The sequence below is a fragment of the Phocoena sinus genome, chromosome 8, assembly GCF_008692025.1.
Source record: "Phocoena sinus isolate mPhoSin1 chromosome 8, mPhoSin1.pri, whole genome shotgun sequence".
In the NCBI taxonomy this organism is placed as follows: Eukaryota; Metazoa; Chordata; class Mammalia; order Artiodactyla; family Phocoenidae; genus Phocoena; species Phocoena sinus.
Window position 1 is genome coordinate 102,395,230 of NC_045770.1, and position 23,755 is coordinate 102,418,984.

A 23,755-nucleotide genomic window follows, 5' to 3' on the forward strand; every position below is an offset into this window, starting at 1 on the left:
AGGCTGAATTTCTGCTGGGAGCCAATGACTATAAGACCTTGCTTTCCCAAAGCTTACATCCTGTTGCAGGTGATAGGAAGACGCTGGGCCCCCAGGGGCCCTCTGAGTCACATTTGCGTAGGGACATGACAGGAGTGAGTCTCATGGGTACTGGCTCCAGAGGGGAGTGATGCAGGTGGAGGGACAGTAGAGGTGGCAAGTCTGAAGTCTTGAAACCTGAAGGCATGGGGGAGGCAGGTAGTGAAACGTCAGGGGCCCATTTCTGTTTAGCTGTTCCCCTGGGCAGTTCTAAGGTTGACAAGTTTGGAAAAGAGGCCCTTAACTGGGGACAGGAAAGACATAAAGTCGTTTCCCTCAGGGCCTTTAAGGATCTACTTTGTGGTGATAAAGGACATTCGGGGCTTGAGCTGACTTGACCTGCCAGGTCCCTAAATAACCCAGATCCAGCCCTTTGAACTCCACCGCTCTCCAGACTCTGCAGCTGAGTGATGCTTACAGCCCAAGGACCCCCACCTCACGACAGGTTGGAGATGAGCGATGGCTCCGGCAAGAGAACACAAATAGGTGGCTTCTCTCGTTTGCATCGAGCTTCCCTCCAAGTGACGGGACCCTTTGTGTGGTCTTGGGTCCACAAGCCCCACTTGCTTCCTGTGCTCACCGGGAGCACCGGCAGGGCGCCACTGGAACCCCTGCTGTGCCACCACCGCGGTGCTGGCTGTTGCTTCCTGCCCCCAGGGCCAGCACGCCCCGGGGAGGGGCCAGGCCCGCCCTGCTCTGATAAGGCGCGAGGGCTGGCCTCTGAAGGAAGCTCCACGGAGAGAGAGGAGAAGGAAGCACACAGTGGTCTGCAGGTGTGCGGGCTGCAGCCAGGAGTGGCTGACGCTCCAACCCGCACCTCCAGCCCCAGCCCCTTGCAGGGAAGGTAAGCCGGCCGGTGGCTGAAGACCCAAGGACCCTTCTCTTCCTCGCCCTCCGGCAGCCCCTCTGCCCAGCATGCCTCTCTCCATGTGGCAGCCTGGACTTTCCACTGCCCTAGAGAGGCTTTGGCTGGTTTGGGATGATGGAGCTGACCTTTGGGCCTGACTGGAACTATTTTCTGACCTGGGCTCACAACCATTTCTAGGGTGGGCAGCTGCCAGTGTGGGCTTGGGCTGGGCCGTGGGCTGAGCAAGCTGACGGAGACTGTGCTTAGCTCTGGCATCGAGATGGGTGAGGTCGAGTGAGGCCCTTCTTGTTCTTACCGGGCCTCGTCTTCCCGTCTGCAAGAAGGGAGAGGGCTGGGCAACACAGACTCTGAAGGTCCCTTCAGCCCAATCATCTGTGACGGAGAGAGGGTCTGAGGTTCGCCTGCAACAACTCAGCTCCCAGCGTCTTGCTGCTGCCGGGGCATTCTGCCTTACGGGCTTGCTCTCTGGGCCCCCGCCTGTCCCGGGCACCACAGGCAGCCTACCAGGGCCCAGCTGCCCACCCTGCCTCCTTCCCACCCTCTCCCCAGAGTTGCCGCAGCCATGGCGGGGATGAAGACAGCCACCGGGGACTACATCGACTCGTCCTGGGAGCTGCGGGTGTTTGTAGGAGAGGAGGACCCCGAGGCCGAGTCGGTCACCCTCCGGGTCACAGGGGAGTCACACATCGGTGGGGTGCTCCTGAAGATTGTGGAGGAGATCAGTGAGTGCCCACCGCCCCCGTTGCCCACGGGGTCCCCTGGCACTTCCGGGCCAGCCCTGCTGCGTGGCCCTCGATAATGGAGTCACAGTGACTCAGGCACCAGCTTAATCATTTGGTTCCAAAAAAGACATTTCCCCAACTTAACTTCCCCTCCCTCCCACTGTCTTTCCTCCCTTCCTCCCGCTCCAACGGGTTCCACTAAGACCCCGAGGAGCAGACCTGGCCACGGTCCTCCGTTCACCCACTTCTGGGGCAGGAGAGGCCTTGCCTGCGCTGAGGCAGAGATCCCATTCTGGGGGTCGAGAGGAGCCCAGAGGGGGCTCCTGCTGACGTGGGGAGGGGCTCCCACACCCTCTCCCCTGGCGGAAGGAAGCCCTCAGCAGGCTGGTGACAGGCCCAGCCTGGGTGAGAAGGCCCTGCCCCCACAGGAAGTTACAGCACAGCCGCCTCTGGTATCAGCCCTGGAGGGGAGCAGGGCCGCTGACGCGGGGGCTTCTCATCGCCTTTCCCTGCTGGGGGTGCGGGCTGCCCCTTCCTGGGAGGGCGGCGGGCCCGCTCTGATAGCCAGAGCCGGAAGGCAGGCCCGCGATAGTGCCAGCCTGGGTCCTGGGTCCCCCGGGGGTGGGGGTGAGTGGGCGGCCCGGGAGGGAGGTCAGTGGCTTGTGGACAGCACAGGGCCGCAGGGCAGCCCGGCCACAGGGCTGAGGCGGTGAGGGAAGCCTCGAGAAGGCAGAGCCCAAGGAGGTTGTGAAAGCAGAAGTGGAGAGTAGAGGGTCCCTCAGGAGACCGGGTGTCAGACAGAGACTCAGGCAGGCTTGGCCGAACAGGGCGGAGAGGGTGAAGACCGGGTGCTCCGGGAGAAGAGCCGGTTGGCCCCGGGGCTTGGCCCACAGCAAAGCGTGAGGCCTGAACAAGGGGCCAGCCGGACCCACTCCTCCACCCTCCACCCGCTGCGGGGGCCCCCAGGGTCAAGTCCCTCCAGCTCCTGTCCCCAGCCCTGAGCGTACTCTTGTGCCCACCCCCCAGCCCCCACTCACTCCTTAGCACATCCGAGGTCGATTGATGGCCATGCTGGCTGGGCCAGCCCCTGATCTGGAGCGCAGCCGGGCAGGTGGGACCCACCCTTTAGCTGCCGACACAGGGCTGAGTGTTGGCTGCCGCACAGGGCAAGCCAACACAGGGGCTGCGCCTAGCCTGGGACAGTATGAATCCTGAGAGGGGGCCACAGCAGGGAGGAACAAGGCGACACGCTGGGGCGTGGGGGCGTGCAGTGCTGAACTGGAGCCTCTAGGCTGGGAAGGACTCCTGGAGTATGACAAGAAACGAGGCTGGGGTGAATGCCATAAGGCGTTTTGGACTCCATCCCGGAGGTGGAGGGCAGCTGTGCCGAAAGGTTTCCAGTGGGAGGCTGTCAGGCTAAGGCAGGCCCCTTGGGTCGGGTGAAGATGGACAGGAGGTGAGTTTGGGGGAGGGCTGGCATTGGTAAAATGTGGTGGCTAAAGTGAAAGGGAGGAAGCTCGGGCCTGGCGGGAGAGCCGTTGTCACCCAGCCCCCAGGGAGCTGCTGAGGGGAGGGGGCACCTCTGTCCAGTGTCAGGCAGAGCGCGGTGAAGTGGGGCCTTGAGGGCTGCGACTAGGAGTCACCGCATTTATAGTCCCAGAGCCGGGCACACGGGCTGGTGAAAAAAGGTGTCTGGAATGATCGAAGCCAGTGGACGTGCCCCTTAGCGAGTGGCTTGTGGGTTTCTGGCCTGGGGCTCACAGCAGGAAGATGAAGGCCTAGACTAGGTGAGACCCTGGGAAGAGGCCGAGGCTAAGGAGGGAGAAGAGGGTCCTCGGACTGAACCAACGGGCAAGCATGGGGGCAGGCCAGGAGAGGGGTCCAACGGGACAGAACAAGAGCAAAGGGTCAGGAGGAGACAGGGAGTGGGTGCCACAAAACCAAGAACAGAGTGAAGGCACAGAGGGCGACAGGGCAGGAGGAAGAGGGAGGAGGGTGGCGCAGAGGACGGGACCACTCCCCAGGAAGGGCTTTGACGCTAGTGGGCTCTGCTCTTCCACTGCGCTCACCTGGCACCAGTTCAGGCTCCTGAAGGGAAGATGGAGAGGAGAGCACGTGTCCTCCTTCACCAGCCGCATGACCTCGAAGTGCTCGCATTTCTATCCAAAGGCCCATGCGCCGTGTCGATGCGGCCGCACGCCTGTGTCACAGTCACCACGTGGCGGCAGGCACTGAGCAGTGTCCATTGCTGCTCGCATCTCAGGAACCAGAAAACTGAGGACCAGAGAGGTTCAGGTCTTGGCCAAGGTCACAGAGCTAGTAACCACTAGACATTCATGGAGTGCCTGCTGCTGCGTGCCCGGCACAACCCCAGGCCCTGCAGTTGCCTCTGGCTCCCAGGAATGCCAGAGAGAAGCCATGAAGCCAGGAACTGTGGGAGGACACAGGAGGTGCTGTACAGGGGAGCCCAATGCACCGGAGTGTGTGAGATGGGAGCACGAAGATTCTGGGTTGGGGGCTCCCCTGGGAAGTGACTCCCCTCAGTAGCAACTGAGCCCAGGGGACAAGCAGGGTTAGCCAGCAAAGAGCCGTTCTGCCATGACCTCAGTCCTAGCCCCCAAGCCAACCCCGCCTGGCCCTGCCCCTGGCCTGGGCAGGGGAGGGGCGGTCACCACCTCTGAATTCCAGGCTTGTGCTCAGCACTGGGGGCAGGGCCCTCCAAGGCTGACGTGGCCCCCCTTGCCTGTGGCCTCACAGAGCGGAAGCAGGACTGGTCAGACCATGCCATTTGGTGGGAACAGAAAAGACAATGGCTGCTGCAGACCCACTGGACCCTGGACAAATACGGGATCCTGGCGGACGCCCGCCTCTTCTTTGGGCCCCAGCACCGGCCTGTCATCCTGCGACTGCCCAATCGCCGTGCCCTGCGCCTCCGAGCCAGCTTCTCCCAGCCCCTCTTCCAGGCTGTGGCTGCCATCTGCCGGCTCCTCAGTGAGTCCCCGGCTGGTCCCCACTCTGCCCCCTGCGAGGGTCCTGCCAGGGGGCACGTTCCCTCCCTTTCCAGGCCCAGCTGTTGTCACCTCGACCTTGCTGAGCTGTTCCCCATCCGGCTCGTGGGGCTGTGCCCTGCCCCGAACTGCCCATGGGTGGGGCGGGAGGTCACAGGGCAGAACCCCAGCCCCCGCTGAGACCTCTGCTCCTCCCAGGTATCCGGCACCCTGAGGAGATGTCTCTGCTCCGGGCTCCTGAGAAGAAGGAGAAGAAGAAGAAGGAAAAGGAGCCGGAGGAGGAGGTGTATGACTTGACCAAGGTCATCCTGGCTGGGGGTGAGTGCAGGCGGGGCAGCCCAGGGGCGGCCACAAGGGCAGGCCCCAGAGGCCTGGGGTCGGCCCGGGCCTGGTTGACCGTGATCCGCACTCCAGGCGTGGCACCTGTGTCGTTCCGGGGGATGCCAGCCCACTTCTCAGACAGTGCCCAGACTGAGGCCTGCTACCACATGCTGAGCCGGCCACTGGCACCGCCAGACCCCCTGCTGCTCCAGCGCCTGCCTCGGCCCAGCTCCCTCTTGGACAAGACCCAGCTCCACAGCAGGTGCCTCGCCTGCCGGGTCTTCACCTGCGCTTGTGCCTGAGCCCCTGCTCCCGGAGCCCACACCCTCCCCTGTGTCCTGCTCGTCCCAAACCCACGCCTGTCCCCAGGCCTTTCCTGCACGTGTGTGCTTGCCCCAGCCCCTGCCCAGCCCCCAGCCCGCCCCACTGCCCCCGGCTCAGCCCTGACCCAGCCTCTGCCTGCGCTGCGGCCCAGGTGGCTGGACTCGTCGCGGTGCCTCATGCAGCAGGGTATCAAGGCGGGGGACATGCTCTGGCTGCGCTTCAAGTACTACAGCTTCTTCGACCTGGATCCCAAGGTGGGCTGGGTCAGGGAGAAGGGGTGTCTGGATCAGTGGGACGCGGGGACCTTGCATCGGGGGTCTGGGCTCTAGGAACGTTAGACACTTGTAGGGGTCTGTCCATCTGTCCATTTGTCCATCCACACCCGTTTATTAACTCCATCGACATGGTGCTGGGCCCCGGTTGATGGCAAGACCTGTTTCTCAAGGACCATCAGGGAGATAATGACCACAACTCAGTGTAGACGGTTGTAGGTGCCCCTGGAAAGGCTGCTCAGGTGGGAGGCACCCACACCTGCACTCAGGGAAGGCTTCCTGGAGGCGGTGGCACTGGGACCTGCAGGGACTAGGGGCAGGTGAAAGACGAGGCTTTGCGGGCAGGCACCTGTGTGCCTCTCTCCCTCCCTGCCTGCCGTCCCCACCGGCAACCAACAGCCTCCATGAATCCATCCGGAAAACCTCCAGGTGCTCCCTCTACCTGTGGCCCCACTTCTCTGAACCGCCTTCACTGCAAAACTGCTAAGCGTCATTGTCTCTAGAACCCTGGGGTCCAGCGTCTTTGCTCCCCGCAAGCCTTTCCTGTGGGTGCCCCTCGACTCCCTCTCTCTCCTCAGCCAACTCTATCCCAGAGTCTTCTATCCTGGAGTCCCTGTCCTGCTGAGGTGACCGTGCCTTCCATGCTATCTGTCCCCTGCTCACTTCCCGTCCACTTCTTTTTTTTTTGGCTGTGCCACGCGGCATACAAGATCAAACCTGCACCCGCTGCAGTGGAAGTCTTAACCACTGGATGGCCAGGGAAGTTTGCCATCCACTTCTTACTTGGCCACTTGGGATCCCCACGCGCACAAGGGTCTGCAGCCGCCCTGCCCAGGTTCCTCAGCCCTTCCTCCTGTCTCCACAGCCTCTGGGAGTTGCAGGCTCCAGGGCTCCATTCCCCAGCCTCCTTCTCTCTACCCTTTCTCCCAGGAAGATCCAGCCTCCTGGATTTAAGGGTCATCTCTGTGCTCTTTATAGATTTACCACCTCCAGCCCAGACCTCTCTCCCCTGAGCTCTAGACTCTCATGTCCAAATGGCTGTCTCTGCTCTGGCACCTAACAGGCATCTCAGCTTCTGCCTGAAACAGAACTCTTTTTTTTTTTGAAAGTAGCCTTCCACTAGGATAAGCCTACTTGTTTTGGACATAGTAACCTTTTAAAATTATTTATTTATTCATTTGTTTATTTATTTATTTGCTACATTGGGTCTTCGCTTTTGCCCGCAGGCTTTTCTCTAGTTGGGGCGAGCGGGGCTACTCTTCGCTGCGGTGTTCAGGCTTCTCATTGCGGTGGCTTCTCAAAGCACAGGTTCTAGGCGCGCAGGCTTCAGTAGTTGCAGCACACAGGCTCAGTAGTTGCGGTGCATGGGCTCAGTAGTTGTGGCACGTGGGCTCAGTAGCTGTGGCACTTGGGCTCAGTAGTTGTGGCTTGACGGGCTCTAGAGCACAGGCTCAGTAGTTGTGGCGCACGGACTTAGTTGCTCGGCCGCATGTGGGATCTTCCTGGACCGGGGATCGAAGCCGTGTCCCCTGCATTGGCAGGTGGATTCTTAACCACTGCGCCACCAGGGAAGTCCTGAAACAGAACTCTTGATTCCAAGTCTGCCCAGCACATCCTCCCACCATGGACTCATGGCAAAATCCCCACACTTACACTATTCTGGGTCTTTCCCTTTCCCTCTCATCTCATCCCTCCTTGTGTCCTGTTGATCCTTCCTTGAACTAAACATCCCAAACCACCCGTTCCTCTCCATCCCTTCGTCTGTGCAGCGTCAGGCTCTCTCGTGTGAGTTGCTGCAGCCCCTCCTAATGGGCCTCTCTCCTCCTTTGGCCTCCCCAACCTCCACGCAGTATCTGGAATGAACGTTTACAGGTGCATTAGGTCCTGTCAATCCTGCTTAAAAGGCTCCTGTGGGTGCCTGCGGCCCAGGACCGTGCTGATCTGGCCCTGGCGCTGCCCACTCCCTCCCACCCGCCCGGCCCCCCTTTCCTCTCCGTCCACATCCCCGTGCTCCTTCCTCTCCTCCAGGCTGTTGTGCCCTTTTCCCGCCTTCCCTGCCTTCTTTTGTTTGTTGGTTTTTATTGAAGTATAGTTGATGAACAATATGATCTAAGTTACAGGTATACCATATAGTGATTCACAATTTTTGAAGGTTATTCTCCATTTATAGTTGTCGTAGATTATTGGCTATGCTCCCTGCGTTGTACAATATTCCCTGCCTTCTTTTTATTTTTTAAATTTTTTAATTAATTTTTTTTTTTTTTTTTGGCTGTGCTGCGCAGCTGGCAGGATCCCCCACCAGGGATCAAACCTGGGTCCCTGGCAGTGAAAACACCGAGTCCTAAACCACTGGACCTCCAGGGAATTCCCATCCCTGCCTTCTTTTGGATTGAGTAGTTTTCATGATTCCATTTACCTCCTTTATAAGAGTGTATTATCTATACTGCTTTTTTTTCTCTTTTTAGCAGTTGCTTTAGGGGTTATAATTACCATCCAGTGAAACACCGCTTCACTACAGTGTAAGAACCTTACAGCGGGATCCCGTCTTCCCCTGCCAGCCTCTGCGCTCTTGTTATCACACACTCCCCTTCTACATACGTCAAAGCCCACGATACATTGTCATCCTTGTTGCTGTCATTCTTATTTATTTATTTATTTATTTTGCCGCGCCGCACAGCTTGCAAGACCTTAGTTCCCTGACCAGGGATCGAACCCGTGCCCTTGGCAGTGAAAGCACGGAGTCCTAACCACGGGACTGCCAGGGAATCCCCTGTTGCTGCTATTATTATGATGAAGACTGTATTGAGAAATAAGTCATTACCATATAATTTGCCCGTTTAACATTTTCATCATCCCCAAAAGAAATCTCACGCCCATTATCAGTCACTCCTCACTTATCCCCCACCCCTCCTAGCCCCAGGCATCTACCAATTTCTGACTCTATAGATTTGCCTGTTCTGGACATTTCATGTATATGAAATCCTGTACCACGTGGCCTTTTGTGGCTGGCTTCTTTCACTGAGCGTAATGTTTTCAAGGTTCATCCACGTTGTAGCCTGTCTCAGTGTTTCATTCCTTTCTATTGTAAAATTATATTTCATTGTACATATATGCCACACTTTATTTATCCATTCATCAGTTAATAGACATTTGTTTTACCCCCACTGGCTGGTTGTTATGAACAATCCTGCCATGAATATTCATGTACAAGTTTTTGAGTGGACATATATTTTCATTTCTCTTGGGTGTATATCAATACCTAGGAGGAGAATTGTTGAGTCATCATCATGATTATTTTTACTGTAACCAGTCCATTATTTTTTTTAACATCTTTATTAGAGTATAATTGCTTTACAATTGTGTGTTAGTTTCTGCTGTATAACAAAGTGAATCAGTTATGCATATAAATATGTCCCCATATCTCTTCCCTCTTGCATCTCCCTCCCTCCCACCCTCCCTATCCCACCCCTCTAGGTGGTCACAAAGCACCGAGCTGACCTCCCTGTGCTATGCGGCTGCTTCCCACTAGCTATCTATTTTACGTTTGGTAGTGTATATATGTGCATGCCACTCTCTCACTTTGTCTCAGCTTACCCTTCCCCTTCCCCGTATCCTCAAGTCCATTCTCTAGTAGGTCTGCATCTTTATTGCCATCTTGCCCCTAGGTTCTTCATGACTTTTTTTTTTTTTAGATTCCATATAAAAATATGGAACGCTTCACGCATTTGCGTGTCATCCTTGCGCAGGGGCCATGCTAATCTTCTCTGTATCGTTCCAATTTTAGTATATGTGCTGCCAAAGCGAGTACAGTCCATTATTTTTTTATTACACTTTTAGTTTTGAGATAACTGTAGATTCACAGACAGTTGTAAGAACTAATACATGAGATCCCAGATACCTGGAGACGCGTTACCCAGTTTCCCCCAACGAGTATCACAACCAGGACCTTGACATGATACAGTCAAGACACAGAAAAGTTCCATCAGCCAATCGTCCTGCAAATGCATTTTTAAAATATGGAAAGCAGTCTTTTCTCTCTGCCTACACACTCACCATTCCCTGCCGGGTCTTCACCTTCCTGTGTATAGATCTGGATTTCCAGCTGGTACCATTATCTGTCTGCCTGAAGGACTTCCTTTAACATTTCTTGTCAAGCTGGTCTACTGGTGATGAATTCTTTCAGCTTTTGTATGTCTGTATAAGTCATTCTTATGCCTTTGATTTTTTTTTTTTTTTTTTTTTTTGCGGTACGCGGACCTCTCACTGTTGTGGCCTCTCTCGTTGCGGGGCACAGGTTCCGGACGCGCAGGCTCAGCGTCCATGGCTCACGGGCCCAGCCGCTCCGCGGCATGTGGGATCCTCCCGGACCTGGGCACGAACCCGTGTCCCCTGCATCGGCAGACGGACTCCCAACCACTGCGCCACTAGGGAAGCCCTTGCCTTTGATTTTGAAAGATATTACTTGTTGTAGAGTTCTTGGCTGACATTTTTTTTTCCCTTAAAAATGCTGCCTCACAGTCTTGTGGCTTGTCTCTCTTTGTTTATCTGTATGAAACACACGTTTTTTCTGACTGCTTTTATGATTTTCTCTTTATCACTGGTTTTAAACAATCTGATGATCACGTGCCTTGGTTCACTTCAGGTTTCTCATGCTTGGGGTCCATTGAGCCTCCTCAATCTGAGTTTATAGTTTTCATCAACTTTGGAAAAATTTTGGCCTTTATTTTTTCAGGTATATTTCCTGCTCCCCCCTCTTTTATGGGATTCTGGTCACATGACTATTAGACTGCTTAAAATCATCCCACAGCTCACTGATGCTCTGTTCAGTGTTTTTTTTTCCCCAGTCTTATTTTTCCGTGTTTCATTTTGGATAGTTCTACCGCTCTATCCTCAAGCTTACTAATCTTTTCTTCTCCTGTGTCTAATATGTCATTAATACCCTGCCTAGAAGTTCAATTTTGACCTTTTTTAATATTTTCCATCTCTCCTTAACATGTTCATGCTTTTCTCTACCTTCTTGAACAAACAGGATATATTTAAAATAATTTTTTTTAGTGTTTCTGTCTACTAATTCTATTACCTGTGTCATTTCTGGATTTACTTTTATTAACTATTTATCTCCTAATTATGAATTGTATTTTTCTGCTTGTTCTCATGCCTGGAAATTTTTTTGTTTTTTGGAAAATTTTTGTTTGATGCCAGACACTACAAATCTTATGTTCTTGGGTCCTGGATTTTTTTTTTTTTTTTTTTTTTGGTAGTGTTTTAAATATCTTTAAACCTTGTTTTGAAGTTAAGACACTTGGAAACAGTTTGCTCCTTCTAAGGTTTGCTTTGAACATGAACTAATCATTATAATTTATAATAATTAAATAATAATTAATTAGATCAGAAAAAAGCATCTTTTAATCTAGGGTTAATTTACCCCATCACTGTGGCAAGAGCCTTCTGAGTATTTTTTTTTTTTTTTTTTTTTTTTTGCCACACGGCTTGTGTGATCTTAGTTCCCTGACCAGGGATTGAACCTCGGCCCTTGGCAGTGGTCACCACTGGACCACCAGGGAATTCACGTGTTCCGAGTATTCTGATGTTATATATATGATGAGGCTTCTCTAATCTGTGTTGGGAATATGAACTATCCCCACCCTCATGTGAGCTCTGGTAAGTGTTCCACCTGCTCCTTTTACTGTTTCTTTCTAGCCTTGAGTTATTTCCTTATACACATGTGCTGATCGGTACCCAGCTAATGACTAAAGAGGAGCCCTCTGCTGATTTCCATCCAGAGTTTTCTCTCTGTGCAGCTCTCTCCTCTGCAACACTCTGTCCTGTGAATTCTAGCTGCCTTGGACTCCCCAGATTCTCAACTGCACCTGCTCTCCTCAGGGAATATGCTGGGCTCCGTTTGGGGTCCTCCTCTTGGCTACAGCAGGCACGCTTGCTCCCGGCAGCAAGCTGGGGCAACCTCACCATTCACTTGTTTCCCTTCTCTCAGGGATCCCTGTTCTGTGTGGTCTGTTGTCCAGTATCTAAATCCCGTTTGGTCTTTGTCGTTTTCTTTGTCTTAATTAAATTTTAGGGAATTCCCTGGAGGTCCAGTGGTTAGGGCTCTGTGCTCTCACTGCTGAGGGCCCAGGATCAATCCCTGGTTGGAGCACTAAGATCCCACGAGCTGTGTGGCCAAAAGAAAAAAAAAAAGCTTAAATTTTATTTTTAATCAAAGTAACATATGGTGGCTTAAAGAGTTGAATAGTCCTAATAGTAATAACAACAATTAAAAAAAAAAAAAACAGCTCCTTACCCCACCTCTCTTTATCCCAGATTTCTGATCCCTAGAGACTATAGGTTTTGACTCTGTAACTTTTTATTCTAGTGTTTACATCTATATGACAAGCTTATGTATGTCTATTCCCTTGACTTTTTCATTTCACGCATAATCTATTTACTTTGTATGAAAGGTGAAGATTTATCTGTCTCATATCCTCCCTCCTTCCCCCACAACACACGCATCTCTTTGCATCTTTGCAGTTGACCTGTGTTGTAGCTTTTGGTTAAAACAACATGAGTGTGACTGTAAATAGTAACACATATAAATAACGTTCTTAGCTAAGCCACAGAGTAACTATACTTCCTTTCTTGGTTTATTTCTTTTCTATTAATTGTCTGTCTGTGTACAATTAGAAGAGAGACCCCAAAAGGCTATCTGTACACTCTCTGTGAGTCTGTGGCTTGCCGTGGGGCATCTTCAGAGTGATGAGGTGGGATGTTCTATAACCAAGCCCCTCCAACATTGCAACCTAAGGACGATGCCCCTTTCAAAATGATCGATCACCTTAGGATATCAGTCAGTGTTATTTCCTGGTCAGAACTGTGGAATGATAGCAGTCTAGACCCACTGCTTAACTGTTGTCCTTGAACTCCCCTTCACTATTTCCTGGGAATTCCTATATGGGATCTCTTGATTCCTGGATCTCTTGTGTTCCTTTTTCTTGACTGACTCCCTCATCTTGATGGAGCATATATTTCAATAGCTTCCCCTAAGTGGTTTGAAATCCTGCGTGTTTGAGAAGGTCTCTGTTCTACCCTCACTTGCATGATAGTTTGGCTAGGTACAGAATTCTAGGTTTGAAACATTTTCCTGCCAAATTTTGAAGCCATCTTCCCATTGTCCTCTAGTTTCCAGTGTTGCTGTTGGGGAGTCCAATGCCATTTTTTATTTTCAATCCTTCCACGTGTGACCCTTTTAATTTTTCTTGAAAGGGGAGGGGAGGCCCCAGAAGCTTTTAAGAATCTTCTTGGGAGTTGCCTGGTGGTCTAGTGGTTAGGATTCAGCACTCTCACTGCCCTGGCCTGGGTTCAATCCCTGGTAGGGGAACTGAGATCCTGCAAGCCATGCAACGTGACCAAACAAAAACAAAAGCAAAAACACAAAAGAATCTTCTCCTTGTCACTTGGTGTTTAAAAATCTCTCAATAGTATGTCCTCGTATGAATCTTTCTTCATTGATTGTCCTGCACACTTGCTGAACCCTTTCAAATCAGGGTCCTCCAGTTCTAGAAGAATGTTCTATACAATCTCTTTAATAATTTACTTCTCTCTATTTTTCTGCTTTTTTTTTCCCCTGGAACTTAGTAGATGTTAGACCTCCTAGATTAATTTTTAAAAGAAAAAAATTAGACATTTATATTTTCTTTCTTTTTTTAAGGCTTGTTGTCTTTCTGTTCTACTTTCTGGAAAGTTCCTTGACTTATCTTCCAAATGAGCTATTGAATTTTTAATTTCTGCAACTGTCTTTTTAAATTCTAAGAGCTCTTATTTTCTGACTGTTCCTTTCTGAAGTGTTTTTTGTTTTGTTTTGTTTTGTTTTTTAGTGTAACATACATTTAGAAATATTCACAAATGTAAACCAACAGAACTTTCCCAGCCTTCAGAAGCCAAGCAGTATTTCCCACAGGGGGAACCACTAATGTGGTTCCCCCTGTGGGAAATACTGCTTGGCTTCTGAAGGCTGGTAAAGTGGTGGTATGCTAACACCATAGATTAGTTTTGCCTGTATTTGAAATTTACATAAATGAAATCATGCGATCTGTACTCTTTTGTGTCTGGCTTTTTTCACCCAGCATTATGCTTGTATAAGTCATCCGTGTTCATATAGTGGTAGCATGTTGCTCACTGGTGTGTAATATTCCATGCGGTCAATGTACCACAACTCATTTTCCATTCTATTGTTGATGAACATTATGAAATTTCCAGTTTGGGCTGTTATGAATAGAGATGCTGTGAACATTCCAGCATATGTTTTTGGTGAACATATGTACACGTTTCTATAGGGTATATATCCAGAGGTGGAACTGCTGGGTTGTGGGGCAGGCATTGGTTTAGCTGTAGTAGATAACTATGCACTCATACACCCCCACCTGCAGTGTATGAGTTTCAGTTGTTCCGCAACTTCACCAGCAGGTATTTCCTACCTTTTCCATTTTAGCCATTCTGGTAGGTGTATAATAGTATCTCACATGGTATTTTGTTTGTTTCTTCAAGCAGCTTTACTGAGATATAACTTACATACCATAAAAATTGCCCACTGTGAGCAGTTCATTTTTAGTAAAGTTATATAGCTGTGCAACCACAATCCAGTTTTAGAACATTTCCGTCACCCCAGAAAGTTCCCTAGTGCCCATTTGCAGTCATTCCTCATCCCACACCCAACCCCAGGCAACCAATGATGTGCTTTTTTTAAAAAATTTATTTATTTGTTTGTTTTTATTTTGGCTGCATTGGGTCTTCGTTGCTGTGTGCAGGCTTTCTCTAGTTGCAGCGAGCTGGGGCTACTCTTCGTTGCGGTGCACTTGCGCTAGGTGCCCGGGCTTCAGTAGTTGTGGCACACAGGCTCAGTAATTGTGGCTTGCGGGCTCTAGAGCATGCAGGCTTCAGTAGTTGTGGCATTTGGGCTCAGTAGTTGTGGCTCACGGGCTCTAGAGTGCAGGCTCAGTAGTTGTGGCACACGGGCTTAGTTGCTCCACGGCATGTGAGATCTTCCCGGACCAGGGCTCGAACCCGTGTCCCCTGCATTGGCAGGTGGATTCTTAAACACTGCGCCACCAGGGAAGCCCTGATGTGCTTTTTATGTGGCTTTAATTTACATTTCCCTGATGACTAATCAAGTTGACAACTTTTTCGTATGGCTATTAGCCATTTGGATATCCTCTTTTGTGAAGTTTCTTTCCAAAATGTTTGCCAGTTTTTATATTGAGTTGCTTGTCTTTTTAATATTGCTTTGTAGGAGTTCTTTATATATTCTGTACCTGAGTACTTTGACAGATAAATATATTGTGAATATATTTTCCCACTCTGTGCTTTGCCTTTTCATTCTCTTAGTGGTTTATTTTGCTAAGCAGAAGCTCCTAATTTTAATATAATGTGAGTCGTATTTTTTCTTTTATGATTAATATTTTTTGCATCCTGTTTAAGAAATCTTTTATTCTAAGATCACACAGATGTAGGCCTATTTTTCTCCAAAGACTTTATTGTTTTAACTTTGATATTTAGATCTTTGACTCAAATGGAACTGATATTTCTATGTAGTGTGAGGTAGGGATACAAAAACTTTATTAATTTTTAAATTAAAAAAAAAATGTACCATATGGGTATCCAATTGACCCAGGTCCATTTACTGAAAAGAGCATCCTTTCCCCAGTGATGGCAAGATCACCTTTGTCTTAAGTCAGGTGAACATACATGTGTGGGTCTCTCTCTGACTCTCTTCGATTACATTGATCAATTTGTCTCTCTTTGTGAATGCCATGCTGTCTTAATTACTATAACTTTATAATCACGTTCATTTATTTATATTTTATTTTTATAAAAAACTTATTTATTTATTTATTTTTGGCTGCGTTGAGTCTTTGTCACTTCGCGTGGGCTTTCTCTAGTTGCGGGGAGTGGGGGCTACTCTTCGTGTGGTGCACGGGTTTCTCATTGCGGTGGCTTCTCTTGTTGCAGAGCACGGGCTCTAGGTGCACACTCTCAGTAGTTGTGGCGCACGGGCTTAGTTGCTCTGCAGCATGTGGGATCTTCCTGGCAGGGCTCGAACCAGTGTCCCCTGCATTGGCAGGCAGATTTTTAACCACTGCGCCACCAGGGAAGCCCTGCATTGGGTCTTTGTTGCTGTGTGTGGGCTTTCTAAAGTTGAGGCGAGCAAGGGCTTCTCTTCGTTGTGGTGCGTGGGCTTCCCATCGCGGAGGCTTCTCTTGTTGCGGAGCACAGGCTCTAGGCACGTGTGCTTCAGTAGTTGTGGCTCACGGACTCTAGAGCGTAGGCTTGGTAGTTGTGGCACACGGGCTGAGTTGCTATCTTCCAGGACCAGGGCTTGAACCTGTGTCACCTGCATTGGCAGGCGATTCTTAACCACTGTGCCACCAGGGCAGCCCCACGTTCCTTTTAAAAATAGTGTCCTGTTCTTGTTTTATGAGTGCGGTATTTTGTCTCTGTAAGGATTCTGACTGGTGTTGTTTGAAGTTTTTTCTGCTCCCTACATTGTCTTTATTTCCTCCAAGCTCTTTTTTCCCCTGACTATAGTTCATGGGTCTCTGTTGTTCATCCCAGCAGCTTTCCTAAAATGTGGGTGATCCCTGCCTGTCTTTTCATATTTAGAAGTAAGGCTCTAAGAAGCCAGTTGGAAACCCTAAGTGGATGAATAGGGCTTGGCATTTTAGGCCTCCTGGGGAAGATGGGGCAGGAATGCCACTTTCTGTGGGGGGTTTCTCTTTGGCTTCTCAGCAGTGAATGCTCTGATCTCCTGACTGGGGAATAGAAGGCTCATTGCCAATGTCTTTGGTGACAAGTGGGGAAGGGCTGGGGATGTCTCACCTTTCAAAATGCCAACTTTCCCTTAATTCAGCTGTTTTCAGCACAATGCCCCCCGCACCCAGATGTACCAAATGCAGGGGTACCTCTGGCTCAGCATCTCGAGAGTAAATCTCTAGTTTCTACCTGGTGCCAGCTGGCTGTCACTTGGCTGCAGGGAGCGGGGAGGGAAGTGCTCTCTTTATAGACTTTCTGTGGTCCTCATTTCAGCCCTCCCTCGCCTCCCAGAGGATCCCAGACCTGAGCCTGTCCGCCATGTGAACTGGATGCCTTTGTTCAGATCTTAGTTTTTTTGCTGTTTGCTTTCTTTTTTTTTTTTTTTAACATCTTTATTGGAGTATAATTGCTTTACAATGGTGTGTTAGTTTCTGCTGTATAACAAGGTGAATCAGCTATATGTATACATATATCCCCATATGCCCTCCCTCCTGCATCTCCCTCCCACCCTCCCTATCTCACCCTTCTACGTGGTCACAAAATTCATTAGTGCGTTTGCCATAGAACAAGAGAGGGAAAAGGGTGTGAGATCCCAGCTCTCCTTCCCTGCAACTCAGTTCCTGTCCATGTTTTTGCTTGTTCATCTTCCAAAATTTTGTTGGTATCTCTCACCAGCTGTAGTTGTCTCCCCTCTCTCTTCTTTGTCCTTTTGGGTTTATCCTTTTTATGCCTTTGCTATCAATTTTGGCGGGTTTCAGAGGGAGCGTGGGCTTGGTCTTCTGTGGGTAACTAGGATCCCCCTTTGAGTTCCTTCTCTCTGGAATGTTCTTCCTACCACTCTTCCCTTCAGTGGCTTGTCCATCCTCAGGTCTCAGTGCAGCCGCACCCCAGTTCCATTTTCTCTCATCACCATCAAACTTGTGGGCTTCCTGCCTGAGCACACAAGTGAGATGCCCTTTGGAAGCTACTTCCTTTCTCGCTTTGATTGTACTCTTGAATCACTTCACTTATTTACCGACTGGTTTACTCGGTCCCCATTGTCCATTCAGCAGCATGCAGGGCACACAGTAGACAAATACTCAATATCTTCACAAAGAGGTTAGAGGGAAGAGGCTGCCGCTTTCCTGGGCAGATGGGGCTGGCAGGCTGGGATTGGGGTTGCGGAGCCACCAAATGAGCTTGCACAGCACAGAGGGCAGGGCTGAGGCCTGAGGCTCGCAGGAGCTGGCTGCAGGGGGTGCTCAGGGCAGTTAGCACCGACCAACCCAGCCTCCCCTCCCACCACTCCAGACAGACCCGGTGAGGCTGACGCAGCTGTACGAGCAGGCTCGGTGGGACCTGCTGCTGGAGGAGATTGACTGCACTGAGGAGGAGATGATGGTGTTTGCAGCCCTACAGGTGCCGGGCAGGCCTGGGGACCCCGGGTGGCTAGGTGCGCGCCAGGCCCAGGGCAGGGAGGGTGTTCCGGCGGGGGCCCACCTCCGGGGAAGCCCAGCTGAGGGCACTGTTGGGCTAAGGGGCTGCCCGCTCAGCCCTCCCTGGTCACGTGCTCCTCCCAGTACCACATCAACAAGCTGTCCCAAAGTGGGGAGGCAGACGAACCGCCTGGCACAGACCCGGGGCTGGATGACCTGGATGCAGCCCTGAGCAACCTGGAGGTGAAGCTGGAGGGGTCGGCGCGCACGGACGTGCTGGTGAGGAGGGGCCCCAGTCAGGGGTTGGGGTCAGGGTCAAGTGCAGGGACCAGCACCCCACTGACTCCTCTCCTCCCCAGGACAGCCTCACCACCATCCCAGAACTCAAGGACCATCTCCGGATCTTCCGGTGAGTCTGGGCCCAGAATTGGCAGCCCTGCTGGAGGGGCCCAGTGTGGAGAGAGGACAGGAGGGAGGGAGGGGGCCTGTCACGAACCTCCCACCTCACCCTCAGGCCCCGGAAGCTGACCCTAAAGGGGTACCGCCAGCACTGGGTAGTGTTCAAGGAGACCACGCTGTCCTACTACAAGAGCCAGGACGAGGCCCCCGGGGACCCCATTCAGCAGCTCAACCTCAAGGGTGAGTGAGGGCGGATTGGCCAGGAGAGGGACAAGGGCTGTGTGCTGGCCAGGTGAATGCTCTCACTTGTCTCCTCCTGGGGGCGGGGAAGATGCCCTCTGACCTCTGGCCACTGTGCAGGACTGGCCTTCACCCAGGGCCCTCTCAACAGGGCTCCCTCTCCCAGCCTAGCCCACCCCTTCTTCCTCCAGGCTGTGAAGTGGTCCCTGATGTCAACGTCTCAGGCCAGAAGTTTTGCATTAAACTCCTGGTGCCCTCCCCTGAGGGCATGAGTGAGATCTACCTGCGGTGCCAGGATGTGAGTGAGGGCTGGGCAGGGGCCAGGGCTGAGCCAGGCCAAGGGCAGGGGCTGAGCTAGAGCCTCGCCAGCCCCTCACCTCCCTCTCCCCCCCTCCCACCCCAGGAGCAGCAGTACGCCCACTGGATGGCCGGCTGCCGACTGGCCTCCAAGGGCCGCACCATGGCGGACAGCAGCTACTCCAGCGAGGTGCAGGCCATCCTGGCTTTCCTCAGCCTGCAGCGGACAGGCGGCGGGGGCTCGGGCAACCACCCCCAGGGCCCTGATGCCTCCGCCGAGGGCCTCAACCCCTACGGGCTTGTTGCCCCCCGCTTCCAGCGAAAGTTCAAGGCCAAGCAGGTGCCAGAGGGAGTAGGTGGCGGGAACAGCCAGAGGGTTTACCTGGCCACCCTTGCCCCTGGATGTCCCCAGAGCCTTCCTGTGGAAATGCACACGCTCACTCGCTCCTTTTCCCACCTGGGTCCCTGAGACTGAGCGTGCTGCTCCCCACCCTCTGTGGGGGTGTCACGGTCCAGCTGCCCATGTCCACCTCAGGGCCCGGCTCAGCTCACACGTGCTGAACGGTGAGAGGGTGCACTCGGGTGGACCCACGCTGGGCACTGGCCCTGCCCCAGGCTCAGCATCCTGTCTTCCCGATGGGGACAGGCAGGGGGTCTCAGGGACCTTGGCAGCCCCTCACCAGCGTTGTCCCACAGCTCACTCCACGGATCCTGGAAGCCCACCAGAATGTGGCCCAACTCTCGCTGTCTGAGGCCCAGCTGCGCTTCATTCAGGCCTGGCAGTCCCTGCCTGACTTCGGCATCTCCTACGTCGTGGTCAGGTATGAGTACCACCCCAGTCCATTCTGCTAAGCACCATCTCTGAAGATGGTGAAGCCACCTGAAGCCTTCCTTCCTGTCCTCTGCGGGGAGCCCTTACCGAGGGCAGCCTGCGTGCACCCCCTTCCGGCCTGCAAACACAAGAGAGGGATCAGGTGGAGAGAGCAGGAGATCCCGCACCCGTCCCAGCTCTGCCGTAGACCATTTCCTCTCTGGGCCTTGGCAGCTGATCTGTAGGACAGGGTTGGGTGGCTGCCGTGACAGGAAGCGCCCCCTGTGACTGCCCATCTTCCATGCCTGCAAAGATAGGAGCAAATGGATGATGATGCTACCAAAAAAAAGTTGCTGTCGAAAAGCGGGGACTGATGCTGCTAAATGCTATCATTGTGATTATGGTAATTAACCCCCATTTTCCAGATGAGCAACTTGAGACCCAGAGAACCTAAGAGATTTACTTGCCGGCTAGCTGCTGAGCTCCGCACCTGGCTGTCTGGGAGGGGTCCGGGGCCACGAAGGGTGGGGCCCCGGCTCACACTCTCCCCTTGGGCACCAGGTTCAAGGGCAGCAGAAAAGACGAGATTCTGGGCATCGCCAACAACCGACTGATCCGCATCGACTTGGCCGTGGGCGACGTGGTCAAGACCTGGCGCTTCAGCAACATGCGCCAGTGGAATGTCAACTGGGACATCCGGCAGGTGGGCCCGGAGTGAGGGTGGGGGAGGGACACGGGCTGGGCCAGACCCAACCAGGGCAGGGCTGCTCCCTCACCCCACTCCCGACCAGCCCTCTGACTGCCCACCCCACAGGTAGCCATCGAGTTTGACGAGCACATCAACGTGGCTTTCAGCTGCGTGTCTGCCGGCTGCCGCATCGTGCATGAGTACATTGGGGGCTACATCTTCCTGTCAACGCGGGAGCGGGCCCGCGGGGAGGAGCTGGACGAGGACCTCTTCCTGCAGCTCACAGGAGGCCACGAGGCCTTCTGAAGCCTGTCTTACTGCCCCCGCCCCACTCACCACCTTCCATGACCGCTCCAAAGCCCACACCCTTTGGGATTCACTGCCCACATCCTCTCCAGACGCGCACTGACCGAGCTGGGCACATTCACCCACTGTCACTGGCCTTGTGTAGACCAGGGACCTGGCTGGGCCAGACTCTGCCATCCCCCAGGCTAGGGAGAGGGGGCTCTAGTTTGTACAGCACCCGCCCTTCCCTGTTTGAGTGACCAAGACCAACACCCCTGACCTAGCTGCAGTCCCTGAGCACATGAGGAAGACTGGCTACAGCTACAGGATGATGACTCATAGGTTCAAACTGGAGTTTCTCTTTTGTTATCTTTTTACATTAAAAAAAAATATTTTATTGTTGGGTCATCCTTCTTCCTCTGGAGCTGTGCTTGGGGTCACTCTGACACTCTGTTTCTTCATTACCAGCCAAGGAGAGGGGCTTTCCTGAGAGAGAGAAGAGTTGGTTAGAGAAGGGAGAACTAAGTCAGTCTGGGGTTGGGAGCTGGGAAAGAGGTGAGGGCAGAGGGCACAGGCTTCAGGCACAAAGAATAGTGGTGGGGTGGTAGTTCTTACGGGTGGGGCGTAGCTGCAGGGCCTCCTTGAAATACTTGGGAGGCAGGACGCCATCAGCGTTCCCTGGAGTCAGGATCACCCCATTAGCAGAGCGGAAGAAGGGGATTCCATCTGCAGACAGAGCCAGAGATGTGACTCATGCCCTCTCTGAAGGCCTGGGGCAATACCTGCTGTGTCCAGACTCACCTGCCAGGGCCAGGGGCCCGTTGATAAACACAGCCACTTCGCAAGTTGGCCGCATGCCTGAGTAGACAATTGGAGCTGGGGTCTGGGGCGTCTGGATTGTGGTTATCAAACCTGGGTGGGCTGGGTCCTGAGCTCACTACGGTGCGGGGGGGGGGGGGTTGCTCCTGCATGCAGGGCTTGGGCTGCCCCTGGACAAGAGGCTATGACCCTTGGAGGAGGACCTGGGAGCACAGAATGGGTGGGAGTAGCTTGGGGGGGCACTGACCACTGATGACACCAGGGTCCCCAAGCAGTCCCGCGGCCAGATGGATGTGCGTCCTCCCCCGGCAGGATAGGCCCTTGAGCAGGATGGATGGCCAGTGCTGCCAGAATGTGCCATGGACGAGCACCAGGGGCAGGGCCTGTGGGGTCTCCAGGGGAATCAGCTCCAACTCAGGTACCTGGGATGGATGGGGAATGGGCAGCAGTGAGACCCCCTCAGAGACAGGGGTCTCACATGGCTCTCCCACTTGTCCCCTTAGCTCCCACCTTCAGGGAGTGACCCTGATTGGCCCGGATGAGAGGGCCGGCGCCGGGCTCCCCTGGCTGCAGGGCGAACCGCTGCTTCCCATTGGTGTCCACCACACGCTGCACATCTTCAACTGAGAAGCTGCAGAACTGGGGCAGCTGCAGGAGGGTATCCAGGGGCACAAAACCATCTGTGGGCAGGCAGAGTGGTCAGGAGCTGAACTTGCCCTGGCCTGGGCCACAGTTAACAGGGGAAGCCACAAGCAACAAGAACAGAGCCTGTGTGACCTTTAGAAAGTCTCCCCTGGGACTCCCCTGGTGGCACAGTGGTTAAGAATCCGCCTGCCAATGCAGGGGACCCGGGTTCAAGCCCTGATCCGGGAAGATCCCACATGCCGCAGAGCAACTAAGCCCGTGTGCCACAACTACTGAGCCTGCGCTCCAGAGCCCGCGAGCCACAACTACTGAGCCTGCACGCCTAGAGCCCGTGCTCCGCAACGAGAGAAGCCACCGCAATGAGAAGCCCGCGCACTGCAACAAAGAATAGCCCCCACTTGCCGCAACTAGAGAAGCCCGCGCACATCAACGAAGACCCAAGGCAGGCAAAAATTTAAAAATTAATTAAGTAATTAAAAAAAAAAAAAGAAAGTCTCCCCTTTCTGAGCCTCAGTTTCTCAACTTATATGGGAATAGGATCTGCCTCATGGAGGGTCACAAAGATCAAGTGACCCTTTTGAGCACAGTACCCAGCCCAGAGTGGACACTCAATAAACATCAGTTGCCCCAACACCCTCGCAGTGCCCAGTCTTGGGATAAGTGTTTATTGGACCACTGGGCTGGAGGTATCACCAGGCCTGGACCAGATAGAGGCTCCTCTCCCAGTCTGCCCTGGACATTATACTGGGCTCTGGGCCTCGGTCATCCGAAGGGATGTGCCTTCTGTGCTGTTCTCATAGGACTGCGGTGGGAGCCATGAGGGAAGGCAGTCACAGACGGGCTCACACTGCTCCCTGGGCTCCAACCACTCCTGGGCCCAGCCTCTAAGATGCTCACTTACCGGGCCCCATGGGAAGCCCCAGCTTCAGGGCCCCGTGGCGCAGGGCATAGGACAGAGCCTTGGACAGTTGTACATCCCGGTCCTGAAAGAGCCCAGAGGCGGCCGTTAGTCCCCGTGGTGACCCTGCCCTGCTGCTCACCCTGAACTCAGTGATCTGCTGTAGGAGACCAGAGGGAGAGGAGTCCCTGTGCTCCCTGAGAACAGCACAATCCATCTGCCCCCACTCCCACCCCACCAGCATTTCCCAGGGAGCGGGACCCCCTCCCCTGCCCTCCCACATTGGGAGCAGGGGTGAGGGTGGAGGGGGCGCACCTGTTCCCGGGGTCTGTGAGCCCTTCTACCCTTGGGCCCTGCTGCTTCCTGCCTCCTTCCTCTAGAGGCGTTCATGGCCAAGACCTGTGGGGAGCAGTGAAATGTGGAGACTGTTAAGGACCTTCCCATGTCCCCACGATGCCCAGAAAGTCACAAAGCCTCAGGATGTGAGAGCTGGGAGGGAGATATTCAGATTTCTAAATTCACTTCCCATCCCTAACTCCCTGGTGCAGATAGGGAAACTGAGGCCCAGCAAGACTTGCCCAAGGTGACACTCTGTCAGCCACAGGGCCCAGGGAAGTCGAGCCCCTGCGACCCAGGCTCCTGGTCTGCCCCGCAAAGCGGGCCTGGGGAGGCGGGGCCGGCAACCAGGCTAACGGGGCAGAAATGTCTGGGCCGGCCAGAGAGACAGAGCCGAGACAGACAGGAAGGCTCACCGACTCCGGGGGCCGGGCAGCTGAACCGCACGGGCCCGTCAGCTGACCCCGACGGGCCCTGAGCGCCAGGACCGGCCAATGAGAAGCCGAGGAAGAAGGGGGCGGGTACTTCC

At 53.3% G+C, this 23,755-nt stretch overlaps 2 protein-coding genes and 1 non-coding gene across 3 annotated transcripts; 1 reads left to right on the forward strand and 2 right to left on the reverse strand.

The window, feature by feature from the left end:
• Positions 1-781: 781 nt before the first annotated feature.
• On the forward strand, positions 782-20,925 carry FERMT3 (fermitin family member 3). Its single transcript, XM_032640006.1, has 15 exons — positions 782-922; positions 1,496-1,668; positions 4,426-4,659; positions 4,875-4,994; positions 5,091-5,259; positions 5,473-5,575; positions 17,684-17,791; positions 17,953-18,087; positions 18,168-18,217; positions 18,323-18,447; positions 18,639-18,745; positions 18,851-19,084; positions 19,441-19,565; positions 20,117-20,258; positions 20,370-20,925. The coding sequence occupies exons 2-15, from the start codon at positions 1,509-1,511 to the stop codon at positions 20,547-20,549; spliced, it is 1,992 nt and encodes a 663-aa protein (XP_032495897.1). The 5' UTR covers positions 782-922; positions 1,496-1,508; the 3' UTR covers positions 20,550-20,925.
• LOC116758904 lies at positions 9,295-9,401 on the reverse strand. The gene has a single exon (XR_004351287.1). It is a non-coding gene; the product is annotated as a U6 spliceosomal RNA (small nuclear RNA).
• TRPT1 (tRNA phosphotransferase 1) lies at positions 20,538-23,716 on the reverse strand. The gene is made up of 8 exons (XM_032640009.1): positions 23,643-23,716; positions 23,206-23,289; positions 22,894-22,975; positions 21,858-22,027; positions 21,595-21,769; positions 21,330-21,386; positions 21,144-21,254; positions 20,538-21,014 (listed from the first exon to the last, which is right to left on the reverse strand). The coding sequence occupies exons 2-8, from the start codon at positions 23,278-23,280 to the stop codon at positions 20,923-20,925; spliced, it is 762 nt and encodes a 253-aa protein (XP_032495900.1). The 5' UTR covers positions 23,281-23,289; positions 23,643-23,716; the 3' UTR covers positions 20,538-20,922.
• Between the last annotated feature and the right edge of the window lie 39 nt (positions 23,717-23,755).

What these genes read in the sequence shown, in the direction of transcription:
- FERMT3 (XM_032640006.1), top strand. Translation starts at nt 1,509, where the DNA reads ATGGCGGGGATGAAGACAGCCACCGGGGACTACATCGACTCGTCCTGG. An exon ending in ATCTCCTACGTCGTGGTCAG is followed by an intron (nt 19,566 to 20,116) that starts GTATGAGTACCA and finishes CTTGGGCACCAG; the next exon opens with GTTCAAGGGCAGCAGAAAAG. An exon ending in TCAACTGGGACATCCGGCAG is followed by an intron (nt 20,259 to 20,369) that starts GTGGGCCCGGAG and finishes CCCACCCCACAG; the next exon opens with GTAGCCATCGAGTTTGACGA.
- TRPT1 (XM_032640009.1), bottom strand. Translation starts at nt 23,280, where the DNA reads ATGAACGCCTCTAGAGGAAGGAGGCAGGAAGCAGCAGGGCCCAAGGGT. An exon ending in ATCAGGGTCACTCCCTGAAG is followed by an intron (nt 21,770 to 21,857) that starts GTGGGAGCTAAG and finishes CATCCATCCCAG; the next exon opens with GTACCTGAGTTGGAGCTGAT. An exon ending in CGGGCCCCTGGCCCTGGCAG is followed by an intron (nt 21,255 to 21,329) that starts GTGAGTCTGGAC and finishes CTCTGTCTGCAG; the next exon opens with ATGGAATCCCCTTCTTCCGC.